This window comes from Epinephelus lanceolatus, chromosome 24 (assembly GCF_041903045.1).
Source record: "Epinephelus lanceolatus isolate andai-2023 chromosome 24, ASM4190304v1, whole genome shotgun sequence".
Taxonomy (NCBI): Eukaryota; Metazoa; Chordata; class Actinopteri; order Perciformes; family Serranidae; genus Epinephelus; species Epinephelus lanceolatus.
This window is the reverse complement of record NC_135757.1, coordinates 15,959,937-15,979,292: the sequence shown is the minus strand read 5'-3', so window position 1 is coordinate 15,979,292 and position 19,356 is coordinate 15,959,937. Positions and strand designations below refer to the sequence as shown.

Sequence of the window (19,356 nt, the reverse complement as noted above, 5' to 3'; positions counted from 1 at the left end):
CATTGTGCTGCTGTTCACTGATTTTCACACATTTCTTTCCCTCTTTGTATGTCGAGCTATTGTCATAGTCTCTAATATTAGGTGTGAGCAATTGTTTGAAATGTTGATTGCACGTTAATAAGACTTGTGAAATGGATAGATAATTTCCTAGAGGCATAAAAAGCGACAACTCTCCAGTTTTTCACACGGCAGCTGCAGTTCTTTGAGAAAGCTCAAAACAAACTTAACATTTTTATGTTGAAGAAATGTTTTCTTTTAGCTTGAGATTTTGCTCTGCCTTCTTCTTTATGAATTTGGCTGGTAAAAAACATGCTCAGCGTGTGGATTGTTTCATCAACTAGCCTCCATGGCTGGGTGGTCTAAAAGTTAATTTAGGACACTGTACGTAACTTTTTGTTAAGTACATAACAAAATTCATGGGGCGCTAATTCATTAAATATCATACCAACCGTTGTATGAGGATATGTTGACACTTTGAACCTTAAATTAGACACCTTCTCACAATTCCTATATTTTATTTCAATCTACAGCGTGCAACTTAATTTTGTGTTGTTAGCCAACACAGGAGTCCAAGGTGTGTTTGCTCTTCCTGGGACGGTTAGGACAGTTACCCGGGGCAGTTTGTTGATTTCTATAAATAGATTTAGACTGCTGAGCTGAATTAATAGGTGTCATATAGGCCTACCTTTCAACCACTGAGTATATTTGTAATATACAGACTTCAACTATTTAACTTCATTTTCACTCTCAGGTTGTTGTTATTGACTTCTGTTTAATTTATGGCCTTCTTTTCGTACTAAAACTCTGCAGTAGTACTACTAGTGTTCTGTTCATGTTGATTTCTTGTTTGTTTCTTTTGTTTTATAAGAAATGCCATTTAATCCAAATCCTCTGGTACAGCTTGATTCTTGTTTGGCAAAGTGATCTATTGGTTGCATTAAAAACTGCAGATTTATTTAATTCTATTAAAATGTATGTTGGAAGAAACTTCAGAAACAGCAGCCAAACAGCATGGTGCATGTGCAATGTGGGGGACAAAACAAAGATTTTCTGATTTTGATTTCAACTCTGCATTGCCTGCATTGACTTACCATGTCCACCAGATGGTGGTGATGTAGCTTCATGCACACAGGACCAATCAATTGGAATTAGATCTGTTCACAGCATCATTATCAAACATGCCAAAATAATCAGATTTCATGCAGTTTATGCAGATTGTTTGTGTAAAATATGAATTTTATATTTTTACTCAAGTATAATGTTTTCATTTTACAGGTTAGGAAAATTCTCCAACCCAAACCTCCTTTAAAAACTCAATTTATTATCCAAAAATATGAGTAATGATAGTGATAACACACATCACACTGTGAAAACACATTTAATGAATCAAAGAGTATCATCCCCAACCTTTTCAAGGTGTCAAGTGTCATGTATGTTATTGTATTGTATTTGTATTGTTAAAGTTCTTTCTCTGAGGCCAGAAGGTGGTGCCATAGGTCCATTTTTTCTCTACTATAGGTCAGAATGTTGACCTGTACTGTTACATCACGGATGGCGTTTAATCCAACTCTGTCTTGCACCATCCAGTGTCCAGTGTTATTTTTCAGCTGTTCAAATTTATTTGTTCTTAATCTTGATTTTTCTGGTAGATTAATATTCAATAAAATGTTGTTTTTTTAATGTGCATGTATCTTTTTAAAGTTAATGAAATCTTCTTAGCTGAAATCTTCTTCAGCTTCTGAAATCCACTTTATTGTTTTCTGTTTCTGTGAAGAACTGATTAACTTCTGTAGATATAAAGATTTAATTCACTTTAAAGCCACCCCTACTACTTCAACTACAGATGCTACCTTGTTGGGACCACATACAGTAGTTGGCTACACACTTGTTTCTGCCACACACATGCACATTTTAAAAATAGGGTACTCCAATGTATCACAGTAAATGACCCGTGAGGTTTTAACCTTTGACCCTAAGGTTACGATCCCAAACTTCTCAGCTCCTCTGGCCGGGTGGTGAACTTTGCCCTGCCCAGTGGGTCTGTGTAAATACAGCACAGGGCTGTAGCTGACAACAGGCATGTGGCAGGCTTGTTAAAGGTCAGTCTGTGGGACAAATTAGACTTATCCAACCAGTTAAACCAGCTTTGGGAAACAATAGATATTAATGCATTTAATGCCAATTATTCTGAGGGTTAGATAAGAAGATTGATACAACTCTGGTGTCTGTCTATTAAATGTTTAGCAGGAGCCAGCAGTCAGTTAGCTTTGCTTAGCATAAGGACTGAAAACAGGCAAATGGTTAGCCTGGCTGAGTGTAAGGGAAACAAAATCTGATGACCGACACCTTTAAAGCTCACAATTTAAAGGAAGAGTGTGTAAGATTTAGGGGGATTTGGTGGCATTTAGCAACGAAAATTACAGATTGAAACCAGCTCAAACTTCTCCTGGTTAGAATTCCTTCAGTGTTCATTGTTCAGGAGATTTTTACAGGGTGCCGAATTATCCACAGAGGTCTCTTCCTCTTCAAAGCAAACAGAGCCATTGATTTAAACCGGAAAAAAACACTGAATAAAGCACTTGCATGTTACAAATTTGTGTTTTTCCAATGCTGTTCGGTATGTCAGAGAGAGGCAGTCAGCCTAACACCTGCTAATGTGTGCTTACCTTGTTTCTCTGATGACTTAAGATCCAGCGGCCAGTTGCACAAAACACCTTAAGCTGAGGTTTTCCTTAAAGTCCCAGTTAAGGTTTCCTTAAAATAAAATCAGTTCCAAAAAACACCTTCAGTTTTCTACCTAAACGTTTCCTTAAAAAGTTCACTTAAAGAGATAGTGCACCCAAAAATGAAAATTCAGCCATTATGTACTCACCCATATGCCGAGGGAGGCTCAGGTGAAGGTGAAGAGTCCTCACATCCCTTGCGGAGATCCAAGGGGAGAGGGGCAACACAACTCCACCTAATGGAGGCTTACAGCGCCCCAGATTCAAACGTCCAAAAACACATAGTTGAAACTCTCCATACCGCTCGTCCGTAGTGATCCAAGTGTCCTGAAACCCCGACATAAAAAGTTGTTTGGAAAAACATCATTTGAACTTATTGCAGCCTGTAGCTCTGAATGCCTCTCTGTGCACCGTGCTCACGTGAGACCAGCGAAAGCACGTGAACACACATGAAGGTGGTGCCCATGTCTCACGGTCTCGTGGGATCTCCACAAGTGATGTGAGGACTCTAAAACTTCACCTGAGCCTCCCTCGGCATATGGGTGAGTAGATAACGGCTGAATTTTCATTTTTGGGTGCACTATCCCTTTAAGTATTTATGGTTTTCTCCTTGTCTTGGTCTTACACTTAAGGAATCCCTAGACTGTTGCCTCAAAGACCGTAGTAACCAAAGCAAGGTTAAAAACGCTTAAGGTACCCCTGACTCTATCTTAACTGCAACATGACTGAGTTTATGGTGATTAATGAAAAAAACTAACACACTCTGGGAAGAGTGTTCTGTGACCAGGAGAACCCAATAGATACGCTTTTGATTTTACACTATAGATTTGACTGAATTCATTTTTCCAATAACTAAGGAAACCTTTTAAGGGACTCGATGCAACTGTGTAAGTCCCTCAGTTAAGAAGAAATTACGCCTAAAGTGTCATACTTAAGGTGTTATGTGCAACCAGTCCCAGACGTTCCGGAGGTTTTTACCTGGAGCTGAACTGTCTCTTCCTCTCTAAAACAAACAGACCAGGGATTATTCATTTATAAACGCTGCATACGCACATATCGAGGCTAAAGGAGGTACACTTCACACTCAAAAGTTAAAACAGACTTGATGGGAGAAACTTTGACCCAAGCTCACAAACATTTTGGAGACATGAAATTGGCGATGCAGATGGTGAGGTGGAAGCCTGATTGTAGAAACCGTCAAATATTTTTAACACTAAAATGCAAATGGTCCTATCTAGAGCCAGTGTTTAATTTGTCTGTTCTGGGCTACTGTAGAAACATTGCTGTGCAAAATGGCGATCTCCATAGATGAGGACCTGCTCCCTTTATCAATATAATTCACTACATCCTGTTTGTAATTTCTGTTTATTGCAGACCACTGGTGACGCTTTTCAGCAGTAAAAAGAAGTTAGCTGCAGCAGACGCCTCGACCTGAGTTATTTCCTCTCAACACAGGTCCTTCAGATGAAGTTTGGGCTGTATGTGGCCCATGAACTAAAATAAATTTGGTCAATATGCTACAAAAAACAGTAAAATCGACAATTTGCAGTTATAAGGGAGACTTGCCAGGCAGCCAGTGGAGGCATATTTACAGAACAGAAATTAGTTTAAATTTGAGGTGTGCAGATCATGTAAGTGTTTTCACCCTGGATTAAGAGCCCAATAAAATAGTCAAAGACAGTATTTTGTGTTTTGACCCTCCCCACTAACAGATGAACAGTCAGGCAGCAGTAATTCAGACTGTGTTCAGGAGGAATCCATCATATTAGCGGTGATTCACTGGAACTGGACAATATCTGTGATGTAATTACAGTTAATATCTGCACCATAAACCTTGTGACAGCTCAAGATTGATATGGGAATGTGTCTGTCTCTTCACCTGGGACCTCCCTGCTTCCCTCCACTCCTCCTCCAGCCCGTCACCTAACTTCCGGCCACTCTCCCTCCCTATCAGCCTCCCTCCCTCCCTCTCTCGCTCTCTATCGATCTCGCCCTCATTCTCATGCACACGTTAAACCGGTTCAGTGTCACTGTGTGTGAACCGTGTAAACACTCCCGTCGGGATTTGGCCTCCGTTTTACAGGATTTGGGAACCGCGCGCGTGCATCCGTTTTGCTTTGCGGCTCCGCCCGGTGTGCGGTGCGGACTGACTGCTCACATCTGAGACTTTTATTGGATTGACCGACAGCGGCGGGAGAAGGACTGGTGTTACCCCACACACAGGACAAAGAACACGGGGGGAAATTAAGGAAGAAATATCAGAGTGGAAGAAGAGAGGAGTGAAAATGGATAAATGTCTCCTCACACTCGTCTTTGGTCTTTTAATGCTCGGTAAGAAACGTTTCTTTGACTGTTGATAGCTAATTAACTCAGATACGTGTCGGCATTCTCCAGCTGGGAGAACCGAATGTTGAACCCTGTTTAGAAATCTCTCAATTTATTCTTTACTTGCTTGTCGGCTTACGTACACACCCTGTAAAAGAACAGTTAAAGCATTTTTAGCATCTTTAACACCTACTAGCTAGTTCGGCATACATCAAATCCATCAAGCAACACTTTATTTGAATTAATTTTGAACCTTTTCAAGTGGTTCACACTGCTAGCTGCCGCTGCCCACTGTGTAATCTGAAGGAAGAAGTTCGGGGGGGTGCAACAAGCCAACCGATTCAAAAAGTTGAAATTTAAGTGAATGGGAAGTATTGGATAATGCATTGCATAATGCCGAATTGAAGAATCAGTCCAAGGCATTGATACATCAATAAGCTATGTTGTCAGAGATGTCTACATGTTACGACAAGCAAAAATGCCAAATATGCCAAGTTGTTAAAGGGGGTTTGGCACGACAGTCTCTCCCTGTGAGGGCTCCGGGTAGATTAACCTCATAGCTGGCTCACTGTGTTGAAACTGCTAATGTAATGAATTCTTTTCGATGGATGACTCATTATTTACCGAGATTAAGATTAGATAAAACACAAGGGACGAAGACATGGGAGAAAACTTCCCATTTTCCCATTTTAACTAAAATGTGAAACAGCAGATGTGTGACAGTTCTGCTGTGGGGAGAGGACATATAGTGGAGAATAAATACTTAAACACTTTTTTAAAATGACAATCCTAGCTGGATGTGTTAGTCTCAGTCCTGTTCAGCCTCATTATCCAAAAAAACCCTGAACTTCCATGAGGACCAAGTGGCCAACATGAGGTGACCAGCTCTGACAAGGTCCCATTAGTCCGCCTGGAAGTCAAACTGTGCTGGTCATCATGATGAGCCTTATTATTTGCCTTGTCTTCATACCAGAGTCAAACCAGGCTGACTAATTAACTGACTGGTTTGAACCAAAGGGGCCAGGCCAGTGCTTAGTCATTATCCTGTTTTCACCACAGAGACAAACCAGGACTTGTTCATTGGCCCACCTCGGGGCCAAACAAGGCTAAACATGACCTAACAAATACTGAAGTTGCCATATGTTTGAGAGCCTTACAGTGAATGCCATAGAGGCTCTCCTGTGAGTGTGTGTGTGAGGGACTTGGCTTAAATTAGTGCAGTGTAAGATGATCAAATGTCGCCAGCTCTCCTGTGGTGTGTTTCTGTAAGTGTGTGTGTGTGTGTGGGTGTGTGGGGGTGTGTGGGTGTGTGTGTGTATTTTGACGCTGCAGATAGGGACGTGGTCATAATGTACAAATTACTTCCCTTCACATGGATTCAATTCGCATGTCTCAGCTAAATTATAAAATGCATTTACTGTTACACACAGCAATGACCTGCACAGTTTTGGGAACAGATGATGCACACTTACAACTGAAATGTTGCCATTTATTATGCAGTCTGCATGTCTTACAACCCCAGATTTTGCCCTTTATGTATGAGAAATATTTTATGACCGTTGGGTCAGGCCAAGAGAGCAAAGAGCTGTTCAAAGAAAAGTTAAAGTTGAAGAGAACAGTGTGTTTGTAGCATTTACCCTGTGAAATTTGAGGTAGAAACATTTATGGTCAGGACCTTCAATCTTAGTACAGTCCAATTAAATATGGATCCATTTCCTGTAGACTGATAGTGTATCAGGGTCTAATAAATCATAGAGTTAATCTTTAAATCTTAATTTGTGTTTATTTACAATTTTTAATATTTTTTTAATTTGTTTACCTATCTTGCTAGCTCTTTAATTTTTCTTTCCTGATATAGGCAAAAAAGCCTAATTTCTCTGCTCAGATTGCACAAAAAGTAGTGCTGTGATGTTGGATGTGAAAGGGACTGTGATAAATACGAATGCAGATCCCACTGTTGTGATTGCATAAGAACATAAACTTCTTAATACATATAATGGTGTATACTTTATGGCAGTTTACCCAAAATTAGATTTAAGAAAACATCAATACATTACCTTGCTTACAGCATTGCAATATATAGCAATATATTGACTTGTACCCGCTGTATCGTGATATGTATCGTATCGCCAGACTTTTGCCAAATTACAGCCCTACTCTGGTGTCTCATGCTTTACTTACTGTCATGTTTCAAACCAGTAATGTCATAAGATGAGATTCTGAAGTGCCAGGACAAATACCACAAAGACCAACTGTCATATCTTGACAGGTAATATCTTGACTATGTACAAGTGCTGAACAACTATGACAGAGGATGTAAATAAATATTAATATACGTTTTCTTGGCCACAAAATCTCATGAACTCACAGTGCTTTGCGTTTAAGGCAGATCATTAAGGTGAAATTTAAAGTAATGTAATTTAATGTAAGTGTTGCTAATGAAGTAGTGCATATTTAACATAGGATTAATTGTGTTTTTTTGGGTTTTTTTTGTTTGTTTTACCATGGTATTGAATTGTGTATCAAGAATCATGGAATTTCAAGCATAAGCTAAGCATCATCTGGCTGTAGCTTTATATTTACCGCTCAGACATGAGAGTAGTATCAAATATCCTCATCAGAAAAACTGAGAGTACAGACAGGAGGAAACCACGTCCTGTCTCTGCCTCCAGCTGGCGCTCCACACATGCCTGCCCAGCCACAGTGACATGAAAATGAGCCACTGTCCACTTTTTTTTCCAGATCCTTGACTTGATTATTAAACTTTGCGGGTGTCTTCAGGCTCCGCTGGCTGTGCAGTATTCCTTCCAGGAGAGACAGGCGGGCTGGATAATTGAGTTTGAAAACCATAAATCTCAGCAGCTGGCCAAGAAAATCTTTTATTTTTCATGATGAATGGCCCTATCACCTCTCACCCACAGGTGTACAATATATGATGGTCATTTTGTGGTATGGCACAGCAGAAATCTTATTGCGCCTTTGAATGCACAGAAAAGGACTGTGCAAAATGCAGAGTGTAGCTGGGCTGCTGCGCCTCAGATATTCTTCATGCTTGATTTTCTTGAGTTGAATGAATCACTTTGTCGTATTAGCTTGAAATACAACCACAGCCCCTTTGGTAGAATTATAAGTGTCATACTTGTTAGACGTCATATGGCTTGTACGTGTTAAATGATTCATTAATTCACTGTTAGAATAACATTGTGGCTGACAGGAATAAATCAGTCTCTGGTTTATCTGATAAAGATTACCTAAAGCATTTTGACCGCTCCTGACAGACATAGTAAACAGAAACAGAAACATACAGTAGGTTTAATGTGGCGTGTATTTCATCGTGACTTGTTACTGACTAAAGCAGAAAAAGGCAGCAGAGAAAAGCTCGCACTCAGCAGGCTCACACACATAACACCAGGCCAGCTGCCAAAAACTCAAGTATTGATGGAGTCTCTCAAGTATTGATGGACCATACAAGCACAGGACTTGGTTATGAAGCACTTTTTTGAACCCAAGGTCGATCCGAGAACAGATTTTTGTTAGGAAGAATAAAGGAGAAGATATCTGATTTTCTACAGAAACCCCTTTTTTTTGTTGACAGATTTCAGTGATGTCTTATGTAAAGAGTCATACAAGACCTAAGAATAAGTTAACAAGACCAGTTATACGAAGAATATGAGCAAGCATGTGCTCCCAAACTTGATAGTTTCTGATACATGGTCAATCTGGAAATCCATCGGTAAAAAAACAAAAACCAAAAACAATTGCAGAATCTGTCTTGAGAGATTAATATATGGTAGATAGATAGTACTCCAGATAAGCTGAGGCTCCATACTCAAAATGACTACATGTCGGATTTTCTAAAGATGGTTTCTAATGATTAAAACACTACTTAAAATACTGGACAGTTAATCACTATTAAAGGGTGACTTCAGTATTTTTCAACTTGAACCCTATTCTCTGATTTTTTTGTGTCTGAGTGACTAATGGGAACAAAAGTTTTTGAAATTGGTCCAGTACCGAGCAAGTGTCCTGCAGCCAACAGCAGTGAAACAGGCTGCAATGTAATCCCTGAGGGCAATTGTGCACCATCAATTTACGCCAACTAAAAGTGTTTGTTTTTGCCACTGACAGGCTCAGATTGTTGTTATAAATGTCTTACAACATTATGAAAGGATCAGTCACAAAATCGTTATCGCCAAACCCACCGGACTTCATTCAGTCTGGTTACAAGTGAACTGCTGTTCGTTTGTGGTGAGAACACCGATCCGAACCAACTGCAGTCACATTACGCATTGTTTGGGTTAAACATGAGCATGTTACAGTCCTGGAGGATTATTAATGTGCACCTCCTCCTGTACTGCCTTAATATGCACATTCAGCACATCCAATGCATCAAAACATTGTTTTCTAGTTGGAGCCGCACCTCGTTTTCAAACTGTATGGTTTGACTAAAATGAACAATAACAGCGATATAGTCCACGATAAACAGCACTAAAATCAACCTGCATAGTTGTCCCTCCATTGTAGTGCTGCAGGATTAATCTAATAGCAATCACAATGTCAGGCTGTGCGATTACATAACCGCATAAAAGGCTGCGATTTGCGATTTAATGTAAATAAATGTTAACGTGTGTGCCTGTGAATGTGACTACCTCTCCTGTAGTGTGTGGAGTTTGTTGACATCACGCCCACAAGCTATCCTGGTGTGTGCAGCATGTATGGTCAGGTGACCAGCCGACGTGCAGCAGTGACCAACATAGACGCTGAAGAAGAGCATGAGCACGACCAAGAACAGGCTGAGTTGGTGGCAAAAAAAACGCAACGTCTATTATATGGCGATACTTTGGATTCAGGTACAGCAACATTGTCAGATCAGGTCAGTGCCCCACAAATATAATGTAGGGGAAACACTGAATCAAGCAAGAAGACTAATGATACCATTTATGTATTATATTGTAATCGCAAATCACGATATTGTCCACTCAAATCGCAATCGCACATTTTTATCAAATCGTGCAGCACTACTCCATTGTGACATTAGAAAGTGTCACATTTATCTTGCAAGTGGACTCTTCTTCAATGTTTTGTTTACTTCCTGGATTTTTCCCGCATGGAAATTCTGACCAATCAAGAGCAGCTTTCTCGTGCAAGGCATTTTATCTGGTCCACTTGTGAATGCTGCCGTGAGAACACGAACCCACTCTAGGCAATTATGCAAATTGTAACAAAATTAGTCCCCGATTCAGACCAAAGGACACAACTCTAGGTCTGAAAGCACCCTTAAATAAGCATTAATTTTGTCAGCGTAAAACTCACTTTATTTAAAGTCGACAAAAGCAAAATAAAACTCACAAAAACCATCTTGATTCATTGTTTTGTGGTTCCATCAATCAACTCTTTAACCCTTAATTCACCCAGTTAAATGTGACAGAAGCCTGGCTCTATACACGCTAAAATTAATGTTTATTTACATGGAATCTGGTGTGTTAGGTGTTAGTGATTTCGGGGTTGTTTCTGTTTAAACAAAAATGATCTTACTTTTTAAATAAAAGGTCTTTCTCTGTGGGGATCCTTTCCATAATGTTATCAGAAACTCATAATAAGAATCTGAGCCTGTCAGTGGCAAAAGAAGCAGTTTTGTAGACATAAATTAATGGTGCTCACTTGCCCACTGGGATTACATTGCAGCCTGTTTCACAGCTACCGTCTGCAGCCCTCTCGCTCAGTAATGGACCAGTTAAAAAAGTTATTTTTCCTATTAGTACTTGGACACAAAACATGGGAAAGTAGGGTCCAGGTTGTAGAATATTGAAGTTACCCTTTAAGTATAAAAATATTCAGGCAATCATCTTTATGTTAAGGTAAATATCATAGAAGTATGATGATGAATATAACAATGTAAATCATATTGTTCTTCACATATTTTTAGAATATATAAAATCTCCAGGAGTACTGCATGCTTTCAAGAGAGAATGCAGTTATTGAACTCTTAGGGCTGTGTATAGTTTGAGATTTTTTGAAATTTTTGGCATCATTAAACCAAAATAATGCTGTCTGTAATAACTATTTTTCGCATTTAAAGAAAAATATGGATTATAACATTTTGGGTTTCATATGCCAAGTACAGTAAGTCAAAGTTGAACCAGGAAGTCAGTCTGTAAACTGTAAAGAATATTTACAACAGACAGTTTGAGTAATTACTTATTTATTTTAGTTTTCACATTGGATTTCTGTTATAAATAGGTTTTGCTAACCTGGGGGTTTCTTTACAACCTGTCAGATCATCTGACTCCTCGTGTTTCTTGACCTGTTGGACTTATTTTTAGAGATGTTGCATTGCTCCAAGTGTGCTCAGCAATTACCTTGGTATCAGTGTAACCTCGGAGACAGACGGAGCAGCCAAGAGCAGTGAAAGTGAAACTTCCATTCGTTAATCTATTAAGTAATAACAAGGTTTATTTCTCGAAACAGTAGGGCTCTCATTTTAGTTCAGAGCGTCAGACTGGATTTATGAACGCAACAACCTCTCTATCGTTTTTCCAACCCACTTCAGATAAAGCCAGCTGCGTTCCCATGGAAACTGCACACCCTGCAGTCCAGTGCTGGGTCTAACCTGTGTAAAGGCAGCAACAGAAAGTTTGCCGATCCAGGGCTCAACCCTCCCAACAGCTACCGCCTCACACAGAACCTAATTCTGTGTAAACCCTGGATATAATATCAATATATTGCGTGGTCTTAGTTGGTACCAAAGAAGTGACACAGTCAAAAGTCAATACCTGGCTGTACTTTGAGTGTATCATTTTCTCCACAGTGAACATTGTATTGGGCAACCTGCCAAGAAACAGATAGTGTTCAGCTGGAGTTTATTAACAAACCCAGCAGCATGCAGCATCTCCACCTTTAGCTGATCTCAGACGTCAGAGTTGTGTGGCAGCCTGCAGCCAGAATCCTCCAACCAGGAAGTGTCAGTGAACCAGCAGTCAGACTCGGCTGTGTTGCTACACGCTTCACTCAGCTGGAATGTCAGAGTTTTACACTCAACTTTGACAGAGGGAGAAAGTAAACAAGGTGGTTTGATCCAACCAAACCGTACAATCTAACCAAACAGCGCCAATTATATGATAAACAATGGAAACTAAATTTCAGTTGTGTAAACTTCAGTCTCTCACTGTTGGTTTCAGTTTTTGGGAAATGTGCTGCAGCGCTGACATATATAACCTGTGGTTGGTGTTTTTGCCAAATAAAAGGATGTGGACATGTGTGTGCAGAAATATGTGGACATGAAGAGTGTGATTCAGGTTGTAGCGTCGTCATCATCATCATCGATACTGTAACCCTACACAAGCTGCAACAAGCCCTGTGAGAGTCTGTGTGTGTTAAAACAGAGTCATTGCTTCTAGAAACTTACAGTGATTGAGATTGGTAGTCCATGTGAGTTTGGGTCAGATTTGTCAATGTCATATTTCAGCCTCCCATATATTAAACTCAGCCAGTGAGGCATTTTGCTTCCTGCTATGTATGTTACTGCTTCAATACTGACAGTGCTTTCAGCCTATTTGTTACTAGTCTTCAGGCTCCTAGTAGAACATGACAGGGCTGTACCGAATAGTTTAAAGCTTCATTGATAAGGTTAATTGCATGTCTATTCATTCTATCTTAACCTGGTATTTCTGCACAGTTGCTGTCAGGGAAATTATGACATTAGAAGTGTTTGTGCTTAATGAATTAGCCTATGTGTTTATGGTACTGAGTCTGCACATATTTTCATTATCCATTAATCTGCCCATTATTTTCTGGATTGATAGTTTTGCCAATAAAATGGAAGAAAATAGTGAAATGTGCCCGGTATAATTTTTTCAGAGCCAAAGGTGATGCCTTCAAATAATATGTTTTATGCGACAAAAGTCCAAAAATCCAAAGTTTTTCAGTTTATTATCATGTTTGACAAAGAAAAGCATCAAATTCTGACATTTAAGGAGCATGAAACCAGCAAATGTTTGGCGTTTTTGCTATTAAAAAAAAAAAAAAAAAAAAAGCCAAAAAACTTAAATAACTACAACTATTATCAAAATTGATGCCAGTTAATTTTCTGTCAATTGATTAATTGACTCATCGTTGCAGATCTATAACTAGAGTTGTTCTAAATAGTTCGAAACTTCATAATGTTGACATTGGAATTCTAAATCAACATTTGAAAACTGCATAGCATCTTTTATTTATTTTTTCGTTTTCTTGCATGGTCATACTATAACCTGGTATTTTTGCTTATTATGAATTATTTTCATACAATAGCAGGGCTGCAACTAACTAATTCACCCATAACTTTCTCAATTAATCATTTTGCCAATAAAATGTCAGAAAAAAGTGAAACATGCTCTGTGTACTTTCTCAAAACCCAAGGTGACATCTTCAAATGTTATTTGGTTTTGTCCAACTGTCCAAAAATCCCAAACTATTCAGTTTATTGTCGTGTTTGACAAAGAAAAGCATCGAATTCTCACATTTATGGATTCATGAAACCAGCAAATATTTGGCTAATTTTCTGGCATTCAAACAATCAGTCAACTAATTGTTGCACCTCTTTATGATCATGTGTGTCAGTGATAAATATCGAAGTATTATAACCGCTTACAGAGTGGAGAAGTCTCTGACACGTGTGGGAAATTACCAAGAGGAAGTAGAAACAAACATAGGGCAAAAATAGTGGAAAATGATAGAAAAAGAGGAAGCTGTCTAGACAGAACAGCTTCTATTGATTATCTTACTGAAATAGGTGTCTTCATCTTCTAGACTCATATTCATATGTAGCCTATCTTTTATTCTGCAGTAAAAGTAGTAGCAGGACAGAAAGCAGAAAGATCAGGCTACACATACATTATATTATTTGTCAAATAAGATTCCAGTGGTGGTGGTGTTGCATTGTTTGCGCCTCGTGTGATCCAGATATTTCAGATAACTCCAGAGCAGAGAGTTGTAGTGCAAAAGACAACATTTATTGAAAAAAGATAGGTGTAATCATTTCCAAAATTCACAGCATGTTTATATCCAAATAAATATTCTGCTTCATCACTGTTTGTTTGAGTTCAGTATTTCAAAAACAACATTTTTGAGGTCAAAAAATCTTTTGCTCTGGCACGCACTGGTTTTAACAGGGAGGTCCAGCAGCAATCTAACACAACAGCACCATAAATCCCATTTATTCACTGAAGAAGGTTGATTTAGAGAACTAATTTAATCAGATGAATCACTTCATTCAAATTGGGTATTTTGTTCAAGGATTTTTTGGAGGGGGGGTGATAACGTCATAAAATATGACAACAGACATTCAGAGCTTTATTTGAAGCATCAACAGAAGCTTCGAATGTAGAAGAAATGAAATGGAACAAACGCATAAAATGTTTTCCTTAACTGAAACATGTGAATGCAGCCTATTCATTCTATACATCTTATTTTATAAGACTGATATGCTGTTACATATGGGTGTGGATGTACAACACTAAGTATTGATTTGTCTCAGCCTTCAGAATAAAGATCAGAGGGGTCTTGCTTTCTAAAGATGGGCCACCAAAACAATCCATAATTTGTTTCTGCTTGTAAAAGTTTTTGTAGAACTAAAAATAGCAACTTTAAACTATAAAGCCACAATGCTTACTTAAAAGGTCATCATTTTCTTGTACTTTTTGAATATATATTATATTCTCTCCATCCCTGAAGGTGGATGCTTGGCCCGGGTGGTGACGGTGTCTCCTGGTCCGTTAATCCGGGTGGAGGGTCAGCCGGTCTCCATCAGATGTGATGTCAATGACTATAGCGGACCTCGTGAGCAGGTGAGTGTCTCTTATGCCTACCACATCTTTCAGAAAGACAGACCACAGGTTTAAAGGACAAAACTGGTGATTTTTTTTGTACCAAATTTTGTCCACAAAAAGACCGAAACCAAGAATATCCTCCTGAGACCCTGTGTCCTCATATGAGGACATCACATTTTGGGTTCATTTGACCTTATACTTCATTCTACTTAATTTAGACCTGTTGTCCTCGTTCATGGACACTTTTTTGTGTCATCTAGTGGTAGTAAGAGCACAATACAGTAATCGACATAAAAACAAGATGGCAGCCATCTCTGCCAAGTCTGCAGCCGATCCTGACACGAAATTGGACAAGATCCAAAACCAGATCACATTGTATGGTTAAAACTTGTTTATTTATGATTAATAATGTTTGTAGTTTGATATGGCAACAAATTTGGCCAATTTTAGCAACAGTAACAAGCTTGTTTGAAGACATTGGGACTTTAGTATTGTCTCATTTGAAGGCACTGGGACTTAATTATCATGACAATGATTAGTTTTTTATACCTGTTGGGTCCTACTGATCCCAAATAGCAAGAAGAAATTCAAAATGTATGCCAAACAGAAGTTCGGGTCTCAGGAGGATATGTTGGTCTTTCTCTCAATATCACTCAGCTTCAAGCCCACTGTTTCCTATAAATATATCTTCTATAAAAAAAAGGTTTAGTCACTTCCCAAAATAACTGGGCTCTGTAGTTTTTAGCAAACGTTACTCAACCACATGTTGACCATATGTGTGACTGTCTATATGACAAAAATGTGCACATTACCACTTCAGGTTCGTCCACCCGTTATACCGCTTGTATGTCCCAGAACTCCCTGCAATTAGAGAGCAGTTTAATTGTCACGTGAGTGTGTTTTAGTATTCTGTTTTAAAGCACATGTAGGGAGTTCCAAATGGATCATGAAATAGTTATATTATATTCAAACCTGTTGTATAAAACATACATCAAAAGGATTGGGATGTTGGTAAGTCATGGGAATTGAACCACTCGCTTTTGATTTCTTTTCGACAGAGTTTAAACATAAAATGAGGCAGGAGAGTGTCATTGTCCTCTTGGTAAAAATTTATATCAGTGTGCCCTTTAGATTTTTATATTTATGAAATATAAAGGGAAATTTTGACCAGAAATACATAGCTTCATCCTCTGAGGCTACCAGAATCATTAGTTACTATCCTCTTCCTGCGTTGGTATCATATAGCCGACGTGGTGATTACTGTTATCCTGTTCTGTCCCACAGGATTTCGAGTGGATGATGTCCAGGGAGGGGAACGCGCAGAGGACGAAGATAATCTCTACCTTTGATGCCAGCTACTCCCACCCGTCGCTCAGCAAGCGCGTTGCATCCGGTGACATCTCAGTGGTGCGACTCGAAGACAACGAAGTGGAGCTGAAGATAGCGGAAGTGAAGGCGCTGGACGCCGGTTTCTACTGGTGCCAAACGCCGAGCACTGACTCCGTCATCAGCGGCAACTATGAGGCTCAGGTCCAACTCACCGGTATGGGAGTGCAGTGTGTGTGTGTTTGAGTTTTGTCCTTTTGTCTGTTTCAACTAAGACTTTTAGTCTCATGATTTAAATTCTGATTCAAAAGCAAAATTAAAAATTAACTGTAATAATTTATAGTAGCATGTAAAGTGACCGATGCTAGCTGTCTTTGCTGTGTTTTACTGTGTGTGTGTGGTGTGTGTGTATGAAGCTAGCAGGCTATGATGGTTCATTTAACAGCTATCCCCATGACTTACTAATGCTCTACTGACCATGTATATCTCCTCCCTCTCTCACACACACACACACACACACACACACACACATACACACTCCCACTGGTTTTAGACAATTACTGGCTCATAATTTGGCTTTCACACAGACACCATGCACACCTCAACACACTCGTGGTGGGGAGCAGATGTCAGGTGGGAGTACTTGGCTTGTGTCGCACGAGGGCCAGGGAGAGAAAGGTTTGGGCAGTGAAATGAAGAATATAAATATGGCATATAATGATAGCACTCCACAGGGATAAATGTTAAATTCCATGGGCTATAACGAGCGGGAGAGTTATTGGTTGGCATTATTTTCCTGACCGTCATGTTGGAGGAGAAATACAATTTACAACAAAATTTAGTTTCTTTATCCATCATGTCTTTTTTCCTTTACTTGCTATAAAATGTAAAAAAATCACATCAAGTATTAAATTTCATGTTGCTCTGCATTTATTTTGGTAGGGCTTCAAGATTTAGCCAATATTTTAAAAGACAAGCCTATTATATGTGGAATAGAATCTAAACATTTCAGCAAAAGCATAAGAAAAACTTCGCTTAATGTGTTTTACTTTCAGGCCAGCAATTATTCAAGACATTGCAACATGTTGTTTGATCACTATCTGTCAAATCACTTGCAAAATGATGATCACTACATAGCACCTCACTGTCTACTTTAGGAAACCACCTTCACTTGAGTAGAAAACGCTTGTTGACATGAAATCTGATTTTATATTCAGCACCATACTGCGAGCAGCTGCTGAGGACCTGCACAGCAGGGAGGAAATATAACTAAATCATCTGCATATAAAACACGCGTGATAATAAGATTACACCAGAAACGCCTCATGCTTTACGAGAAGTTAACTGCCTGGACATGTCATCCATTTGCAAGTCAAACAAGTCGGAGATAATGCACCACCCCTGCGTGAGCCCACTAATGATTAGACAAAAATCAGACGCAGCACTTCCTCATCCAAGCTTGTCTCACTCTACAAACTTGAACGGTCTGATAAGCATTTTAGTACACCAGGGAAATACGCTTCAACTTCCTGGTTTGCACATTAACCCATTAAAGTTTCTCTCATTTATTTTAATAAAGTGGCATGCACGTTTAGAACAAGCATCAGAGCAGTTTTTAACTCAATTAAGAACCCAAACCAAACTTTCCAGCCTTGAACCACAGCGTAAAGGCCTCAGGCAGGTTTACTTTACTAAGACTCGAGGTGTTTTCGTACCAAACATTTCTGGGACCTCCTGAGAGGATTTGCCCACAGGGGAGCTCCCCTGAGAGCTACAGAAGTTCACACCTTTAATTGCTTTCGTTCTGTTTGCATTCACACAACCTATAGACCTTTTTAGGGCCGACGTCACCATGACATCAGTTTGTTAGCTGGAGGTAAAACATCCAGAAAACGCCTAAAGTAAGCCTATCACTGCTTACTGTTAGTTCTACAGATAATGGAGGGGAAGTTTCCTACAGTCATGCCAACAGGTCTATGGTCTAAATTGGCGAGAACATGACCTTGATGATTTTGCTGCCCTTAAATCCAACCTCGACCCCTGATTGTTTCCATGTGTGTCTGTTTACAGAAGAATGTCACCATCATTTTAGCCAACATGATATCAGAAAAAAACAGCAGGGTTTTCCCGACCATTTTAAGACTGGAGTGCAGCAAGTCCCCCTTTTTTTCCTCTCCAACCCCGCCCATATTCCAATTCCACTGTCTGAATTTTCTTAAGAATGAAAAGTTACTTGCTCATCTAACGGTTATACTTGCATTTTTCAGCTATTATTATGTTATTATATTGGTGGCATAAAATGGTCTCAAAATGACAATAATATTATTTATCGCAATTATTTCTGTGACAAAATATCATCCAACAAAAATAGTAGTGTTAGACCTATTCATCAGTGTATATAAAACTGTTAAAAGAAGATAACAGTCCACTAGTGAGGGTCATTAACACTGCAGAATAGATTCACATGTCTTGAAAACAAAGAATTATTGTCTGAAATAAGCGCTATGAAATGTGTTAGCGAATAAGATTGTGAAAGCTGGAGGTATTTTCATGCAAATTATGTAATACTAAACTAAATTCCCCATGTTTTATGAACTAATCTCGTCATTATATCTCACAGTTTGGTTGTAATAGCTAGATCTTGGTTAATATTTGAAAATATTGCCTCTAGTTATTTGACCTCAGACTCATTATTCACTGAGAACAGTAGGAAATTCCCTCGCTCTGTTGATGGCTCATTTTGACACATTTGCCACTCAGGCATACAGTGGAGATCTGTCCAGAAATTATTTTCTTTTCACATTGGAATCATCTACAGACTTTTCTGTGTACTGTTTTAATTTGGACTATTTTCTGACACAGAAACCGCAGGGAAGAGAGAAACCCATATTCAGCATTTTCCTTTGAATTTAATTGAGTTTTTTGCTCACAGTTATCTAGTCAGTAATTACACACATATTTTGGCAACTCCATTGGTTCAAATCCAGTGTTACCCCGAGCCCAAACACACACCATGTTTAATAATGACATTTCCTTTTTTTAGCAATGAAACATAAGAAGGGTTTCAAGAGCATTTTGTGCACCAAACCCCCAAATTTGAGAGATGAAGACATAAAGAGGGATTGTCTGACAGCGGGTTAGTTAGCTCCATAATGCACCATCATGTTCAGCTGCTC

The 19,356-nt window shown here is 39.1% G+C and overlaps 1 protein-coding gene across 1 annotated transcript in view; it reads left to right on the top strand.

The window, feature by feature from the left end:
- The first annotated feature begins 4,866 nt into the window (after positions 1-4,866).
- Positions 4,867-19,356, top strand: part of ptgfrnb (prostaglandin F2 receptor inhibitor b) — a 79,898-nt gene continuing 65,408 nt past the window's right edge. Inside the window, exons 1-3 of the mRNA XM_033624466.2 lie at positions 4,867-5,054; positions 14,760-14,872; positions 16,139-16,397. Of these exons, the coding sequence (XP_033480357.2) occupies positions 5,009-5,054; positions 14,760-14,872; positions 16,139-16,397 (418 nt within the window). The 5' untranslated portion in view covers positions 4,867-5,008. The remainder of the gene's footprint in view (positions 5,055-14,759; positions 14,873-16,138; positions 16,398-19,356) is intronic.